Source organism: Rhipicephalus microplus, chromosome 4 (assembly GCF_043290135.1).
Source record: "Rhipicephalus microplus isolate Deutch F79 chromosome 4, USDA_Rmic, whole genome shotgun sequence".
Lineage (NCBI taxonomy): Eukaryota > Metazoa > Arthropoda > Arachnida > Ixodida > Ixodidae > Rhipicephalus > Rhipicephalus microplus.
This window is the reverse complement of record NC_134703.1, coordinates 187,088,264-187,107,709: the sequence shown is the minus strand read 5'-3', so window position 1 is coordinate 187,107,709 and position 19,446 is coordinate 187,088,264. Positions and strand designations below refer to the sequence as shown.

The 19,446-nt window shown below is 43.1% G+C and overlaps 1 protein-coding gene across 1 annotated transcript in view; it reads right to left on the bottom strand.

The window, feature by feature from the left end:
* Nucleotides 1-3,762: 3,762 nt before the first annotated feature.
* LOC119172559 (AP-3 complex subunit sigma-2) overlaps nt 3,763-19,446 on the bottom strand; it is a 96,256-nt gene continuing 80,572 nt past the window's right edge. The window contains exon 6 of the mRNA XM_037423718.2: nt 3,763-9,693. Within this exon, the coding sequence (XP_037279615.1) occupies nt 9,574-9,693 (120 nt within the window). The 3' untranslated portion in view covers nt 3,763-9,573. The remainder of the gene's footprint in view (nt 9,694-19,446) is intronic.

Here is a 19,446-nt window from a genome sequence, read left to right as displayed (position 1 = left end):
GCTACAACTGTAAAAAGGAAGGGCACATCGCGAGAAACTGTCAGGAAAAGTTTGCCTTCGCAACGATCCGAGAATCAGAAAAAAACATTCGGTTGTTGGAGCCGTATCTCCAAGAAATTAGGGTCAATGAGAAAACGTGCCGAGCACTTAGAGACTCAGCGGCAACCATGGACGTTGTCCATCCTTCATTGGTGTCTCCGGATGACTTTACAGGAGAATGCGCGTGGATCAGGCAAGTCGCCGAGGAGCAGAGTGTTCGCTTACCAATCGCCACCGTTGTCATTGAAGGCCCGTTCGGTAAGCTTCGCACCGAAGCGGCTGTGTCTGCCGCGCTAAACGATCGTTTTCCTTATCTTTTCTCCAACAACTCGGAGCAGCTTCTCAAAGAGCAGGGCAAATCGTTCTTCCCCAACTTAGCATGCATGGCTCTCACGCGATCGCAAGCGTGGAAGCTATCGCGGCAGCTTGATCTGGTTCAATGCGGTGAACTCTCAAGTGACCTTGTCGGCGGGTCGACGGAACCCCAGAAAGGAAAGTTTCCGCATGAGTCATGTGAGCAGTCACGCGAGCGGCCCGTCGCCGAACCCACCGGCGCGGTTTCCGTAGAGAGGGGAGACGACATGGCGCCATTGAGTCAGAGCGAGGGGGTTGCAACGCTCTCGCCTGTAGCGGAAAGTTGGAGCGAGCTGCCGAGAGTTGATCGAGAGACGCTCATTCGAGAGCAGCGTGAGGATCTCTCGATTGAAGCGCTAGTGGAAAGCCAAATTGAAGCGCTAGTGGAAAGCCAAATTGAAGCGCTAGTGGAAAGCCAAATTGAAGCGCTAGGGGAAAGCCAAATTGAAGCGCTAGTGGAAAGCCAGAAAAACGCGGCAAAAGTGCTGTCGAAGGAGCACTACGGGGAATCGGTGAAGAAGCGTGCTTTTGAAGTAGGGAGTCAGGTAATGCTGCTGCAGCCGTTCAAAAGGAACAAGCTTGATGTTGATTGGGAAGGGCCCGCCAAAGTATTATCGAAGCCTTGCGATACAAATTATGAAGTGAAATTAGGAAGGCGGCCGGACAAAATTTACAACTTGAAAGCAGTCGTAAATTTACTTTTAAGTGCTTCAGATGAAGAACAGCGGAAGTTTTGAGTACTAGTGAGGTAATCGAAGGGGGATCGAAAGTAATCTGGGAGCAGATAAACCTAGAGCCTAGCTTAAGTGAAGGAGGACCTGAGAAAGAGGACCTGAGAAAGATTGGTTCCGAGTTTGAACACGTGTTTTCGAACCGCCCCGGAAACACGAGGGTGATCGAACACGATATCGAGCTAAGCGGCGAGGAGTCAATCCGTGGCAAGCCGTATCGTTGTTCCCCTGTGCCACGTCGCAAGTGTGAGCCGCTCTTGGTGCCGCATAGGTATCGTCGCCTAAAAGTGGCCGGTTACTGAAGTGGAGCATGTTGCTCCACAGCGCAACTTTGACGTTCGCTATCAAAACAAAAAAAAAATAATAAAGGAAAGGTAAACGCTAATGCAGGTGCATTGAGCAGTGCGTTCCAGTTAGTAACTTCTCAACCTTTCGGTTTCTCGCTGGCGATTCGGGGCAAAATTTTGACCTCATCACGACCTGGGCTGAGCGCTCTCGTTCAGAGTGATCTCAAGGGGCCAACTTTGTGGTATTCTAATTCGTTACGTTGTTGTACGTGGAAAAAAAATTGAGTTGTCATTTTAAGAGTCTTGTGTCCCGCATGTGCCTCTTGATGTAGAGGGAACAAAATTCCGATAGACACGTAGATAATTATATATGTTGTACTATACTTTGTCTGGTATTCTGTCGGGTGACCGAAAGCACTTGCGTGTGTCGTGTGTTGTCTGTTGTCGAACCGTTCTTAGCAAGTTGCAGAACCATCTACAAGTGCTGAAACCGAAGATGGTCAGAAGAGACGAGTGAAGCTGGTCGACAAGTTGTGGCGACAAGCCAGTGGAGCTGGGATCCGTCGTCAAAAATGGGACGTGTTCCCGGAACAGTCTGGAGCTGTATTCTCCCCATGACCCTGGAGGCGAACCTGCATGGCCCTGGAGGCGAACCTGGAGGGACCTGGCGAACGAGCGCACCTGACATCCGAGCCCCGTGGAAGCAGCTCGTCTTTCCGGTGCATTGTCTGGCGGCGGGGGTGCTGTTATGCCAGCGAGTCCTCGTCAAACGTCCGTGCCTCTGAAAAAGGCAATCTGGGTCAAGGCCAGCCCGCAGTCCGCCTGGCGCGATCAACTCGACGGCGTGAACACGCGCGGCGCCCCTCTGGCCCACGTGCATTGAGTCAGCTGCGCACGTGACAGCGAGCCGGCGTCCTCGTGTCTGGTGGTCTGACGCATGGCGCGGCGACCCCATTGGAGGAATCTGCCCGGACGACCAGCGGCGCTTCTGATTGGACATTTTGGTTGGACCCGGTGTAAATAAAAGAAGCCCTGCGGCGCGTCGCGATCGGCAGTCCTACGAGAGAGGAGTCCCTATGTCGGAGAGCCGACATGTGTGTGAGTCAGCGGTCTTAGGCGAAAAGTTGACCTATGTATTAGAGAGGAGAGCTCGGCTCTTCGAGTCTCTGTCGGCCCCAGTGCCGAAATTGTAACGCCTCTGTATATATGCTGTACATAAACCTTGTTTAACTCACCGTCGTCTCGTCCGCTCGTCTTATCAGCTCTGCGCAGAAGCAGTCGCGGGCTGAGAAACATACGCTACCAAACGGCTGGTGACCTTCCCGGCGGAGTTGAAAGCAGTGGCGCCTTCGGGGCCGTGTCGGCGTCCCCGTCTTTCGCAACAGTGGTGGCTTCGGCGGGATCGGTCCGTCCTTCGCAACAATATGCCCCTCCGAAGACAACGCCGAGAGGCGCATTTGACACTTTTGAAGCGTAGGCTCGAGCATACGCGTGCCAGTGATTGGCACTTAGGGGTGCTCGGAGAGTACACCCTCCTTCTCTGCGCAGGGCAAAGTACGCGTGGGAGATGAGAGCGCGCCCCTCCCCGTCGTGACGATGTGGCAACGCACGCTGATTGCGCCATCTTGCTGGTAATGCTGCGAACACGATAGTCACCCTCCCCCCTCCGAGATGCCCGTCAACAGTGGCAACTGGTAGATATGAATAGCTTGCTGTTTGAACGCTTAATGAGGTGCTCCTCGCGGGCTCCGTAGTTAACACGTCACATCCAGGGCTCGGAGTTCTTACGTTCGGTTCCGGTGCAGGAGTCTTTTTCTTCATTATTTTTCTTTCTTGTGTTTACATATACATAAATATCTATACATATACAGTGAGTAACGGCGACGCCGGCGGAAAAATCTAGCTGAGTGTCCATATAATTGCTTTCGCCATGACAGTGCTGCACGTTCCACGCAGGCCTGGTGTTCTTTTTTTGGTGTCGTAGTTTTTCGTTGATGCCACTGGTGTCCAAAACCGCTACCCCCGGAATAAAAAAAACGAAATAGTGAAAAATGATCAAGATGAACTGGAGTTCAAACCTGAGCCCGCTCTGTGGCAACCTAGCATTCTGCCATAGGACAAGTTTTCTGTTAGACCCTTATAGAATCAGGCATTTAGCGACAGAGTTAAGGATTGATTACCATTTTATTTTATTATGATGACTGCCTTGTAGAGTATCTGGCACTCTCAAATGGTTGGTTGGAGACTGGACTGCATTTTTTGCATATGCAAATGACAGCACATTGCAAGTAGACACCAGCTCATTGGGCAGCATGCATGTCAGCTATACGTATTGAACGGCAAGAATAACATTCTGTTAGAAAAAATTTTATTGAATATCAAAATGTGTAAATACACCGCACTTCAGAAAACACGTATTTACTCACAAGTAACCCTCTCTCCTTAACGTTATTGTGCACAGTAAAGGATTCAAAAAGTACTTCGAAAATTGGTAAAGTTGTCAGTGTCAGGTACAAAGGTGTTCAGGGACAGCAACCAAGAAATATTAGGTGACTTAGCATGCTCTTTGGCACAGGAACAGCCCCACATTCAAAACACCCAGTGCTCCGCATTTCTACACTCATTCATACACTCTATAAAGTTCACGGCAATGCCTGACTTTGACAAAAGTGGTCACTCAACTTTATCAATGCAGCCCAGCAATCCTAAAAATGCGTGCCATAATATTCAGACAAATGCTCGCACTGGGCTCAGCTTGACTGAGTGAGGGATGCACTGATTGAAGCTTGTGTAAGAATACAGGGGTGAAACAAGCCTGACATATCACAGTTGCACATAAACGGTAATTAAGTGGTGTGCAAGTTTGATATAAATACATCTTTTCTCACGCTTAAATTTTCATTGCACTACTTGCTCATGAGCCACTGCATAACCAATGTATTTTATGTGCACTCTGGTTTGCTTATTCAGTGAACTGACTGATATTAACTTTCTGTTACGAACATGAAGGTTACACCTGTACGAACACAAGTACCCGCATGATTCTACAGTAGTTCAGTCTTCTTAAAATGACATGCTGGTTGTTTTCTACATGCACTTTTTTTAATTTAATTATTTACTTGATGAAGAATTATAATTGATTATACGAGTGCTAATAATAGGTTATATTCAATAATAATTGATATATCTGCATTCATAATATTTAGCTCCAACTGTACACAGTTCTCATTCAAAGCTAGCCACCAGGAATTTTCCTGCTATGAGCACCTTTTTTATCTATACGAGAAAGAGGATGTGCAAAAATGACAAGCGTTATAGCGTAGGAAGCTTACAGTCTAGTGGACAAACAATTTTCGAAAATGTATGATGTATCTTAGTCAGGCGCCAACTAGCTTGGTTTGTAAATGTTGACACTACAAAGAACGGCACATAGCATAACTAAATGGAATGACAACAGCACACATTAGCCATGAATGTGGGAACAGTGCAAAGTGGTATTGCCCAAAGCAGTATACTTCGCATTATGTGCACTGTCTGTTGATAACCACAGGCACTATCAGCGAGTGCATAGGTGTACATACCAAAAGCCCAAAGCTTGCAACTTGCCGTGAACTTGTGTCCATTTAGGAGGTGTGTCTCTACCACTGTCCTCCAGCACAGAAAGCTCTTTTTAGTTTTCCTAATGTACACAGGCTTCAATTACAAGTTTAAAACAAGGTATACTATAGGACAATAAGACTGATTCAGTTAGTCTGTTTTTCTATGCAGGTGAGACAATTGCCTCTATTTTTATGAGCTTGTATCACTATTTTGCCAATTTCTTTTTTTTTTGCACCTGTGTCTGGCAAAATTTTTAAAGTTCTTTAAAATTACTAGCTTTATCTGTGCTTTCTGGGTGCCTTTAGTATTTAGCTATCCTTCCCAGTCATTCTTTTTGTGTTACGTTTTTCTCTTTACGCTCTTCTTTGCTTCATACGCATTTCCTACCGATTCCATATCATCTGGAAGCCAGTTGCCAGCCTGCTTTAATAAAAATATTTGAAACAATATTACCATAAGTACTAAAAGGAGTTGAGCACCTTTTTGCGAATTCTGGGTCATCGAATGCACGCGCTACGCACTCTCGGCAATGCAATGATCACATAACTGCATTACCTTGAAACATGACTGCCTCAAACCACGCTACAAGAAACAAAAGCCACGTTTTCGATAAGACGAACATGCACTGGGTCTTCACGGCATTTTTTTGACATTCATGATTGTGCACATGTTTACCAGAAGGTGGCGTCGATGGTGCTTTCAATAATTTGTTAGCATGTCGTCAGCTGTTCTAACAGAGTCACCTACTTGTACACTTGTGACAACACTATACAAAAGGCTAAAACAAATAACTTTTCGAGGTGCGTGAGCATTTCAATTATCAGATAGGAATAGAACAGTAACTGCCATTTCATTCATATTCTAATCGACAATACGCTTTTGAAATTTTACAAATACTATTCAAAACTAAATTATTGTGAAGGATATCAGCTCAGAACGTACGCACGCTACCAGTATTGTTTAGTCATCTCACCCTTTCCGCATTGAGGATGAGCTGGGCTCGTTCAAGCAATATAGCTACTCTAATGCACATTGTTGAGTTCTTTTTTGCTTGAACAGATGGTACAGTAAAGAAATAAAAACAGGCTCAAAGCATGCTTTAGGTTACAGTGCAAAAAAATACACCTCAAGTATGCTAAACCAACTAGCCCAGTCAGCCACTTTGTCAAAGCATGCACTTGCAATGTATAATTTCTGGACAAAAGCTCAGTAGGGAAGAGGTTAAATTGCAGTATTTCACGGAGGCAACAGTCACTGAGAAAATGCACCAAGTAAAGCACTCCATGCAATAACACCCCGTCATTGATTAAAAACACCTGAATGCAAGGCATTTCACGAATCTGTCTTCTCTACACTATTATAAAGCACTTAAGTGTTCATAATATCTTCACATGCTTACATTCTACAACATTTTCAGAACTGCGAAGTTGTGCTCTGATCCTGCAGCAAAAAAAAAAAAGCACTCTATACGAATGTGTTTCATTACTCTCAGAACAAACATCATTACCACAGAGTTGATTTTCACTGCAAGTCTGGTTTTAAGCAACATTCTGTGAACCAATGAATGTAAACCGACCTTACCCTTGTTTTACTAAAATAGTTACCCACAGCCTATTGCATATCACTTTAGAAATAAGTTTATAGGAATCAATTATTTATCTAATGTTACCTGGTTTTCCTTATATCTCTAATTAAATTTAGAAGTTTTACTAATCAGACTTCTTCACAAAACTGGATGAGACATCACTGAATTTGTTCGAAGAAACAGGGTATCACCTAACAATAACAGCTGGCAATTAAAAAAAGGCCATTCACTAAAAACCTCTCCTACACCTCTCCTACTCCCTACAAAAGCATCATGCAGCATGTTGATAAGAAGTAATGGCAAAAAACTACAACAACTTTGCACCAACTAATATTGCATGACACGGCACAGCAGTACGCACCAAAGTGTGCCCTGCTAATCACTATTAGTATACTCCACTGTAATCGTAACTTCAGTGGTGTAGCCTAGGGGGGGGGGGGGAGGTAGGGAGGGTTCAAACCCCGACCCCTCCAAAGTTTTTAGTTTTGCACGAGTATATATGTATACACGCACACATATACATGAACATATATTAACTTAGTAGCGTTAACCCTTCCCCCCTCCCTGCCTCCTCCCGAATTTCTGACTTGATAGTTAAACGTCACCACCACAAGTGGCTCATATGGCAAGATAAATGGACACTTGACAAAAAAAAAATGTCAACGACATTTTGTGTGAAATGTATGCTGCATTTTGAGCTGCATTACGCAGTTGGTCTAAGAAACAGCAGACCATGCTGTCGAAAAAATATAATGGCAGCAGAAATATGACAACAACTTGCCTAAAGTAATCTAGCTGCAACTTTATCAAAAGCATGCTATTCTGAGCTGATCCTGCTGCCGTTAGTTTTCAAAGTAAGCTCACTGCCTTGAAACCAATTGGCATTAAGTAGGTGACACTTTCCCTAAAAGGATAAGAGTAGTGTTAGTACTTTCTACGTGCCGTTTCGCAGGCAGTGACAATTAAATAGTGTTGAATTTCTCCACCTGCACCACTCATTCAGCTAAAGCTGGCACTTGTTCACACACCGAAATCCCCCAACCAGCTCAATCACGAGTATGCGGCACTCTACAAAGAACTTCTTGAGAAAGGACGCCATATGCCTGCAGAATTCACTGAAGAAAACAAACACTTGCAAAATCAAATGACATTATCACTAAAAACACAGAAAAAAGGTACAATGAAAGCTAGAAACATCTCAATATCACCTTGAAGTAAAGTCCTTCACTCCCTATTGCTCTTGCCATAATCTGCAATAATGTGAACCTTGTATATCAAGCAAAACCTCGGTAATGGACAGCACTAGAGCTAAGGCCAGTATGTAGGCTTAAAACTATATGACTGACTCCAGAATCTTCTGGCACAGTGGTGACATAAGAAAAAACAATTCATTAAGTATACTTTCTACATTGTTTACACATAACATTAAAGGACCTAAGAGCACTTTTCTAAGTTATCATTCAATAAGCTTACTATCAGGGCATATTGACCCATGAATCAACAGCCAAAAATGCTTTTAGAAGTCATAGAGTAGGAGCAGAGTTACAGAAACTTATCGCATGCCTTGAAAGCTGCAAGGCAAGAGGCCATGTCCACACGTCAGCCTGCATCATAAACTTGAGCTCTTTCTTTTGTATTTCTGAACGCACAGCTCACTCTCAGCGTGATTTGAGCTAGCGCAATGGTGTAATTCAGCATTGCGTGTAATTCTAGCGCTGGGAGCATAGCTTGGGCCCATTGCATCATTCTGTGGTGGCTGCATGGCCATGCAGCTCACAGTGCTCAAATAATCCAATGGCTGTGTCTGTCAAGAAGTGAGTGAGCAATTTCTAGCTAATGTTTAAAGTTATTGCAAGTTTACTACCATAATCTTTGGCTCATTCCTTCAGAGGAGTCCCAACTGCTGATCATCAGCATTTTCTGACCTTGTTCAAGACGTGCTGCAGGGCCACCTTGAGAAACACCAACGATGCATATAACTTTGCAAGCTATAGTACAGAGCTGCAAAAACTGCAGCTTCTCACAATGTGGACATTACACAGCGATACTATTGCACACTTTTAACATTGCACTTCCTAAGTAAAAAGTGTATGATTACAAAAAATGGTTGAAAGGAGCGCTTAGTTTGGCATGTTCTCCTGTTGATCATTTGAATAAGCTCTCTTTTTTCCACCAAAATCAAATTACACTAGATAAAAAATAGCCCTCTGCTTAAGACAGACATGGTACATGGTCCCTTTCAAATGTCTGCGATGCACATTCAGCAGGCATTGTGCATATGTTATCATAGCAGAGGAAACAATACAGAGTGTTTGTGTGCAGCATTACCTCCAGAATTTCACATGTGCTCACCTGCGGTATTATTTGCTGAGGACACTGCCTGCGGCACCTATATGTTAAGGGGCATAGCCAGCTACTATCTATTTCTGGTGTCTTGAGTAAGGCTGAACTCTTTCCAACCCACCTTGGCCACCCTATTAAGTACTTTATGTCTCACATCTTTCAGTGTAACAATAAGAAAAACTTTATGGGAACAAACATACATGTGTGAATCATTGCCAATGTTGGCAGCTTGTTCTTACAATAAAAGCACAGCTGTGGTGACTGTTTGAGTGGTGTCTTTGTGAAAGTCAGTAGTCCTCGTTAAGTACTTGTGATCAATATTTCTTGTAATGTTCACAATCACCAAGTTTGATCATTCAATAGAGCAGGAACGAAGAATCATGAGTATAAAGTTCTGTTTGAACTTTAGGTGGTTAACTGGACCAAAAAAAAATCTCACAAAATCTCACTTATGCACCTGAGCACTGTAGCAAGTTTCATTATCAACAGTCCTGAGTAATGAATACACCATGTACTCTAGCTTCTTAAATGATATTAGTAACAAGCAAGCCATTTTGAAAACCAAAATAACATCTAGAAAAAAAATTGGCATAGTCAATGTCACCAATGTCTGATGCATAGACATTGGCGATCCTTAGAGCTTTACATGACCAAGGGTAGAAAAATCTGGAAGCTTGATTTCCTTGATGTGCCGTGACAAGTTGACGTTTTTGACAGCTGTAATTGCCTTCACGGTGTTCCTCGCAATTCCACCCTGAAACAAACAAACAAAAAATCATTCATGTAGGAAAGCTTGTAATTCAATTTGTTTTCTCTACTACTACAATGTAAATTTTTGTTTGTTTTCTGTGGCCTGCACATGCGTGATTACCAGTGTATGCACATTATGATATTCACTTTAGTGTGATGCACGACTCTGAAGTTGTACCATATGATAATGATATGCTTCATGTCATACTTAGCTATATATATATTAGTATTGCAATTTTACCTGTATTTTTTAAAAATGCTATAGTAACAATAGTTATCTTAATGCCTTTTAATCAAAATGTATCTTTTGGTGTCTCTTCTTCCTTGGTGAATGATTCCACAACACGTATCTGAAAATCAAGCTTATAATTTCAACACTGGCCTAAGTAAAAAAAAGCATGAGTTGGTCAATTGGCCTCTAGTTCATTTCGAAGTCATATTTTTTAATAACAGCCCAGAGTTGAAACCCTAATATAAAACATGAATATATAAGTGTGAAACCCACAAGCAGACCGACAAATCTTACGCATGAGCTTTAGCTTTATGAAATTCAATATAATTATGTCGGAATAAAACAATGTTGATGTTCAATGTGGTCCTCAACTATGGCCACTGTTTTTTTTTTTTTTTACTATTGGGATTCACAAAAGAAGTTTAAGAAAATGAAGCATCACATACTTTTGCTCAGATAAAAAAAAAGCTTGAATAACTAAAAAGTGCAGCCGCTGCAGTTGAAAGGGTTATGATCGATACACGACACCGAAAGCATGAACTTGGGCGAAACGATCAGAAAGTTCCAAAAGACAGAATCAATCTTTAGGAGGTATAAATTTGACAAAACTGATGCAGTTATAGAAAGCCTTAAAGTAATTTATCCATAAAACTGAAACTTGCTTCTGATAAAAAACTATGAAGTTTGCAAACATGACGCTCCATTTTTTATTTTATCAGGCCCTCGAATTCGGCAATTTATGTCAGAGAACAGCATGAGGCTTTACATAAAATGTTCGGCTTCTAGCAATTGGGAGAACCTAGGTTTTTCTTCTAAATGTGATGAATTGTGTAAAAACCAGTTTAGCATTTCTTTAGTGAGATCATTTGCATGTTTCATAGTACTTGAAACTGATCAGCTTTCTAGCTCAATGTTTTTTTACATAATAAGGTGACCTGAAAAGACACTAAAGTAAAATTCAAAATTCTTATAAACTGAAATTTTTGTTTGGCAATTCTACTCTCATTATTTTAACAATAGTTTTTTTCTTTGAACTGTAAATAGGAATATGTTGCATTATTTTATTTTGCACTAAAACCCAACACCTAAATGTCGGGGTATCATGATTGGTAGATCGAACACCAGAACCATTGCCACTTTAGGGCATTTTGAGTGTTTCAACCACATTGTCTTGAAAAAAATCTCATGAAACTTGTGATATAAAGTCTGAAGCTCAAGTTAAACAAATCCTAATTTATTTTTTAGAGATATTTATGTTGATCAAACAGCGTGCTATTAAAATCTACGCATCGCAATGAAATTGTGGCACTTTAACTTGTTTGCGTGTATTCTGACTTACCGATCATATTCTTTAGAGTCTATACAATAACAGTGCTTATGGCATTTTGAAAGAGTTTTCTAATTAGAGAGAGATCATTAGCAACCCTTCAATGTTCCATCTTATAAGCATGCACAGCAGCAGCTGCTTTTAATACATGGCACTAACGACATATGTCTATCTAGCTTGAATCAGTGTAAGAAGCCATAACCGTTCAATATGAAAATTACAGTGACATGAAACAAACATGCGGTTTCTTGGGCTAGTTTGAATAGCATACAGTATTTTAAGACGCACTTGAAAAACATGAACGCAGTGGTTTGTGTGTCCCCATTTTTCAAGTGTGTGCAAAAATACAGTTGATGCTTTATTGTTCTTTTTCTTTTTTATGTAAATGTCCATACGGGCTCATTCTTTTCATGTGGTAAGCTTTGCAGTTCAGACACAAATACAGAACTCGTTAATAAAACAAAGACTACAAAATGTGTGCCAGGCTTTTCTTCATCAAAGCAACAAAAAAAAAAACAGTAGAATCGATGCCTCTGAAGAGCAAACATTGAAAGTAGCAATATTCGTGACAAGATGGACTTGCAGGAATCCAAAAGGTACTCTCCCAGGTCACAAGACAATTTACAGAACCAAATGAAAAAAAAAAAAAAATACTAGGAAAGACCCACACTACTGCAACAAACCTACAGAGCTGCGCTTTGACGCAGCACACGCACTGAGGCCAGCGGTGGCTCACCGATATGAAGGTGCGGCGGCTGATGTCACAGTGAGCCTTCTTTGGCCAAATCTCTCACTCTGACATCATATCCGGGGACGTGCACCGAGCCAGAGTCTTACGCTCTGAGGGAACCATTCAAATACACTTGGAGTACTAGATTTCAATCATCAGAAGAAAGCTACACTTTTCAGACTGCTTCTCAATGCATTAATGCAACCTACAAGGTGTGCACTTGTATTTCTTACTCCAATAAACTGCCCTGCGCTTAATCTGCAATCCCAACTACAAGCCATCTAAAATACAAATTTTTAACATATCTCGTGTATTTCCACAGAGCCACCCTTCTAGCATTATCTGTGAAGTCAACTAGCACACAGAAGTTTGTGTGGAACCCACACCCTAGCATAAGCTCTCAATTTCGGTAAATATTGTTCGGGTTGTACGCAAGAAAACATTGTTACAGGTAGCATAGAAATTCTAGCATAAATGCATTTGCTTTAAACAGTAATTATTGCTTCCACAAGGCTGGTGTCTATATTATATATTATAGGTGGTAACACATTGCAAAAATGAATTTCAAAGGAACAGCAATGAATGGCAACCAGGCAATGAAAACACACATTTGAGCTTTGGTGCAGAAGCAAACATGTGATAAATCCACCTAATATTATATGCAGTGAATGGTGCCACAAGTAACGAGAAAGTGCACTAACCAAACTGCATGCATACAATCTCGAGCTATGACATTTGAAAAAATATTATCAAGGAAGCTGCTCCACCACCACACTTGAAGCTTTGTACAATGTTTCCAAGTTGGTTTGTTCATAAAGGCAACAAGTCCCACTTACAAGTCATATAAACGAGTCCCTTCACAAGCCTGTTGAAGGAGGTGCTAGGTTTTTTATTGATTAGCCCCACAGTTCTGATATGTGACTCAGCATTGATTTCCCTGAAAACATCCTATTCGAAACAAAAGCATTTGAGATAAGTTAATTGAGATTTACCCAACTTTTTTTTTTGCCTACGATACATTAAAAGAACTTGAGCTGAATCTACTCATCACAAATTTTTCAAGCCTGATGTGGTGGTGTAGTGGTTAGGACCAAAAGGTCGCGGGTTCGATCCCAGCCGCAGCGATGTAGGGTATATCAATGGAGGTGAAATGCTAGAAACCGGTGTACAGTGCGATGTCAGAGCATGTTCAAGAACACCAGATGGTTGAAGTTTCCAGAGCCCTCCACTACGGTGTCTATTATAATCACATTTTAGTTTTCGGGTGTAAATCCTGAGATAATATTTTTGACATATATTTCTAATGCATTGAAAGTGGCCATTATATCATCAGATCAGCATGTCTGTATTTATGCTCATAAAACATGCCACAACAAACTAGGTGTCAAAGCCATCTCTTTGCCACAACAATTTCATGATTACAATCAGCTTTGCACATCGTTTACAAGAACATTGATGTTATTCTCAAGAGAGGCCATGCAGACAAGCACACCTTCATTGTCACTAACGTTATTTTAGATTCAAGTTTATAAGTGCCTAAGTGTCTTCCAAACATAAAGCTAAGTTGTCAAAGAAATTTCTGCAGAAAAATGCATAAGCTTGACTAATACACCATGACATGGCTTGCTTTCAGATACTGGGTAAAAACATTACTATTCATTATGTATGTACTTCACTTATGATGACATTGCAAGTCACGAACAAGGCTTACATACAACTGATTACAGCATCCTTCAGTTATATTTGCCACAAAACCACATGAATCACATTCTTCCCTACTTGCTCACAAGTTTGTCTTCATGTGCTAAGAAAAGCAGCAACCATGTTGCATGTTCTTACTTTTGTGCCCACAGGTTCTCTTTAATATTGCCTCAAATTGGATCACTGCAACCTAAGATTTCCTGTAGCTCAGCTAGTTGGCAATTCAGACCGGAACATAGCAGACTAGTCTTTCAATGAGATCCTTGGCATTTCATTGGGCAAATGCTGAGGTGAACACAGGATACGAATCCTTCCAAACAGACGAACACTACAGCTATTATCTATGAAGGCCTCAAAGCATATCATTATGCAATCTGAATGCCAGGCCAAGTTTGTCCTTGGTGTAAATATCCTACATTGCTGAAAAGGTATTGGTGTCAGAAATGATGCAATAAACCAAATACTGGATGAATTACAAAAAATAACACTATGATCCAATGCAATGCTGGAATCTAAATGACATGAACTTATCATTTAAGTTAGTTATCATAGCACCACCAGAGGATTACACACACGCAACACTGTCACATATGACTGCTGGCTGTCTGCATTACAAGAATGAAAATGATGTTTGGAGCTAGTAGAACAAAAGCCATTAACAAAAATCGCAAGCAAGGACAGATAAGAACAGGCACTATTTTGAACTTGTGAAGCTAACCACTGCCATAAAGTCCATTTTGCCTTATACCACCAGTGCATACTGTGCGCCAACTTCACTATGAGGCACTAACGGCAGCGTAGTTCATGTGAACTTGTCTCAGCCACCGCCAGTATCTTTGTGAGCCATACTGAACATCATACCACGTAGGCGAAGAGCGAATAGCTGATTTCCTTTCTGATACTGCACTGTTCTATCAGTGATTTGAGTGTACAAAGTGATAGCGATGTCATCCACGGCTGGCTGTCCTCTGCACATTATCTTTGTCACTTCACAATGCAATTGAGAGATTTCAGGCAATGGAGATGCCTGTAGTCTGTGAAGCTGCCTTCAAACCAATGCCTACATGAATCATGCTCGCAACACTCGGCAGCTGGGTCGGAAGCCAACAGCAGCAGTTGCTGTGAATCCGATGGCCTGAAGATGCACCAGAGCAAGTAATACCTTCTGGTGCCGACCTGCACATTGCTGTTGCGGAGTACGAGCCTGGGATCATGTTTCAAGCCAGCAGGAAGGCTGCCTGCGCAGTGGTGTTGACCGGCAACAGTGTAATTGTGCACGGACATGGACAAGGGACATTTGTGCCACCTAATTGCCTTCTTTTCCTAAAGCTTGTGTACCTTCTTTTCATTATTTTTTCTGGAATATCTGTCGATTTTAGGATGGGAGGATGTGGGGTGCTCACTCACTCTGTAAGGTTATTTTCGTGTTACAGTCCCTTTGCGTCCTGTGGGCTGGCATCAATGCAAGCCACTAATGAAGGCACAGTTGGCATCATTGCCACCTTGTGAGGGACGACGCTGTGTTCCCGTGGTGGCTAAGCCATACAGCAAGGTTACCCGGGCTTGCGAGGATTGGCACTCACACTCTTTGAGGCTTGGCGCTGCTCTCGTTGGTTGTTTCTTATGGGATATCTGTGGGGGCACTTTCAAGGCTAGCTCCCGCACCATCCCATGGCGAATCAACCATTGGTGATACCATATTCGTGTTACCTTATGCACAATGTGCTTGGGTGTGGGTCATACAGTTTAACCTCTTCGTGAGAGGCATGCAACAGACAGCAATTCTCGTTTTATATGAGGTGCCTTCTATAAGCAGGGCACCACGTATAAGATCTCTTATTGACACGTATTTAAATGTAGGCACACTGGTGTCTCTTATACCCATCTGTCCCTTACATCAGGGTCTCTTCTAAAGGGGCTCGACTGTACTGGTAATTTAGTGCACTATCTGTGGTGTCACAGTATTCATTTGTAAGATTCAGCTCGTAGGCTAGCAGTTGTGTAACGGGTGCTGAGAAACACCCTTGTGTTCATTTATTACTGCATGTACTGTGTCTGTTTCTTCCTCAAGCGTGAGATAGCTCTCATGAAATAGAAGAAGACTCAGTTATAGCACAAAATAAAGAACAAACCTATTTTAAGTTAGCCAAATACTTTGCCTATTTTGGACCGTAGCATAAGATCATAAAAAGCGTGAAGTTACAAGTTTGTTTCACCAATGCAGTGCCATGGCTGTAAAATCAAGCTTATATTTATCCATGCTTTCTCATGTAACACGACCATCAAATTGGGAAGCCCTTCACATTCTTAAAGCAGGATGGCAGTCACCCTTTTGACAACAAATGGCCATGGGTAGCGTGCTTCACCTTACGATGATTACTTCACTGTTAATGTGCTTTGCTGCTTCACATGGCCACTCCATACAGAAGCTTATTGAAATCAAAATGAGTTCAGAGCACAAGGAAAATTGTTGCAACACAAGCCATCCCCATCTTAAGAAGTATACATTTCATGCACTCACCTTTAGATTTAATACCCTGTTTGACAGGATTTACCAAATGAAGTGTCCTTTAATTAGCACAAATTTTCGCAAGTGACGTATAATGTGAGCACATGCCATTTGTGGGGAGCCCACTTGCAGGGACACAAAGTTGTACACAAGCATCTTTGTTTATTGATTCCTTTAAACGAAGTCCCTGCTACTTAGATTCAGCCATGCCACCTTCCGATGGTAGAAAACAATATAGGAGCTGAGCTGCCACAAGTCGTTGTTAGAGGTGTGGCTGCTCCTGCCAGCACTTTGTGTGGAGGTGGCCCGAGTAACAGCGGTGAACTATGATATCAAGGGAGCGGTCGCGATCGCTGGCGCACGTGCTATCTCGGCAAGCATCAATCCGCTTTCTAAGCAAAGAGGCTGTGTCAAAAGAGCACTTCTCCTGGGAGCGGCCCTAATTGCTTACACCAGCGTTCCGTCGGAGTTCCGCGATATTGAATACAAAAGAGTAGGCTGCCAGCCTTACTTTGAATAGCATACAATTTATTGCTATTCTCTCATTGCAGTGCATTCAACGCACCATTTTGTTGCCAAAGCTAATGAGCTAATCGCAAAGGCTATGGTCTTGTGAACGTGCGGTGCAAAACGGGAAAACGCGACACCACTGAAGATCCGTCGTTGTCACCGTGGTCTCTGAGAGTTTTCATCAGCGCTTAATCTGACATCTCTGCGGTAGAAACGACACAGTTGTCTGCATTTAAAAAAAAGAAAAAAGCAAAGTTGAACGTTGTCGGGAGTCACTCCATGCATGCGCGCACGGCCTCACATATGTGACGCTACTTACTAAAAGCGTAACAATGCAAAGTGGCATCCTCTGTGTCACCCAAAGTGTATTTCACATACCCCTGCAGCAGTTAAAGAGTGGCACTGCCAACAAAATTAGTTCTTTTATTCTTTCGGTTTGGTGGGAGGGGGAGAGCACATCCGCGCATATGCCCCTGCGACAAGATCGATGGCAATGCCGACTCAAGGGGTGGAAGCGCGCCTGCCCACCTCGCGCTCGCCTTCAAAGGAGCACTGACATCAAATTTACTCATGTCAAGATTTTTGTGCCAGCGAGTAGCTATCGACTCCCTAGCAGCGATTCGTGACCTAAAACGTGTCTGAGGTACGAATGAATATCTGTAATATTGATTAATATATCCACTATTGAATGTGGTTCAAAATGTCTTGAAAACCAGCCAAATTCTAGTGTTGTCAGCGCTACCTCGCGACCACGTCGAGGCCACTGCATAGCTGATGCTGCTTTCACAAAAAACGGTGATGTCACCCACACTGGCATTTCGTCTGCTAGGAGCGCATGTGTAGTCAGTCAAGCTGAGCCTCTGATGATGTCGACTAAAGCCCTTCCATGTGTTTTTGCCGGCTAGGTTAAGTAGCACCAACTCGTTCTTCCCCTCTCCCTTTAGCCCCAGCCCCGAGAAGGCACCTCGTACTGCCAGTTAAACCCAACTCGTTTGCCAATACAGGATTTATCCTGTAGCAGCTCAGCGCAAAGTGAAGCGAGCAAATGTGGCTGTTCTTAATCATCCAGACCCTCTGTCCATCGACGCATACGAAGTTAACCCACCGGCTGCGTTGAGGTTTGTGGCTTGGAAAGGCATGAAATGCCATGCGATGTACGCTTTTTCCGCGCCTCGACGTGAAGGTTCCCACTGCACAGCGGTTCCCCGATATTCTGGCGCGTGTTGTCACTCTGAATGATCATACTCATGCTGTGGAGCACATGTGAAATCATTCGATGCGACACGATGAATCGCTTGCGTGCTTTAACACAGCAAGAAGAGCCATTAGTGAGGGCATGGCCGGGAGTCGGCTTCAAAGCCACTCAGATCATCGACGTCATTGTTACAAGTGTATCGTCAATCAGAATGGTATTTGTGGAATGTATCACACCGAACACGTAGCACTAGTGTCAATGCCGCAGAGCAGTCTATTTTCCCTTTTTTCTCCTTAGATTTTTTTACGCTGTTTGACATCGAATTAAAATAATTTACACGTGACGGATGCCATTCTAATTTGGCCAAGAAGACCTATGCATACCAAGCGATCAAATGATGGGCATATTTAGATCTTGAAACTTGATGTCAGTGCTCCTTTGAATCACCGGGGCCACGAGCGCTGTGCATATCGCCACCGCTTTGCACTTCACCAGCAGTGTGCCAACTGCGGATGATGCATGCTCGTGCCAAAATGACAAAATCCAAGGCAATATTACCAGATTGTCAGTGGCGAAAAGTCGTGATATCAAGGATGCCTTCCGCTGTTACTTTGTTACATAGAGGTCACAAATACATGTGCTTCTATAGAGTAACAGCGGGGAATAGAAAAACTTCGTAATGTTGAGAAATTCGTCATATAGAAGTTCGTTATAGCCAGGCTTAACTATATATCCCATAAAGTGGACAATGTGTTAAGCTTCGAGTACGTGAGCACCACCGGCGTTGGGTGCGGGAACACGGACAGCGTGCGCACACTGCCAAGCCAGTGTACTTTCCGAGAATAGAAGCGTGGGTGAGAGACCCAAGACGCTGCTGCAGAAGGTACAGCATTTGTGCAGCGTTGGCCTTGTGCTGTGTGCGGGACTGCGATGAGCTTGCAGCCCATGTGTGCTAGACTCGCGCTCATGCGTGCCTAGCTGGTCTGGTGGTGCGTTCCGTCATGCACACAGTGGTGTGATGAGTCGCGTGATTGCTGCACTATGCGAGGACCGTATATGGTTATGTCTGAAGGAACCTCAAGTCCCACAAGCGTCTGCAACCCTTTATAGGGGCCCTGCAACACTTTTTGAGCGTGGTCAGTAAATGCTGCCGATCGGTAATAGAAGCTCCCGACAACACCTGAGCCAATTATCATAGCACAGCACACGACCTGCGATTCACAATAAATTAACAAAGTCAGACGAAAATTCATTTCTCTTCTCTTCACAAATCACGCAAAAAGACCAAAGATCACTCGTAGTAAGCTCATCTATCAGCCATTGGCTGATTTGAACATGGCGCGCTCGGTCATTACCGAGATCGCTGCGGGAGGCCGTCACTTGTCCACGCGTGCGCGGGCGGTCGCACTCAAAAGGCCACGTATTGGAAGAAAACAAAAAGAAAGAAGTGCTCAAGGTCAGGAGGCGCAAGTGACGTTTTTGTTTGCTCCTCCCTGCTTAGCTTCCAGCACTTTCGTCGGGACAAGGGAAGAGAGAATGCTGTTGCAGCCTGT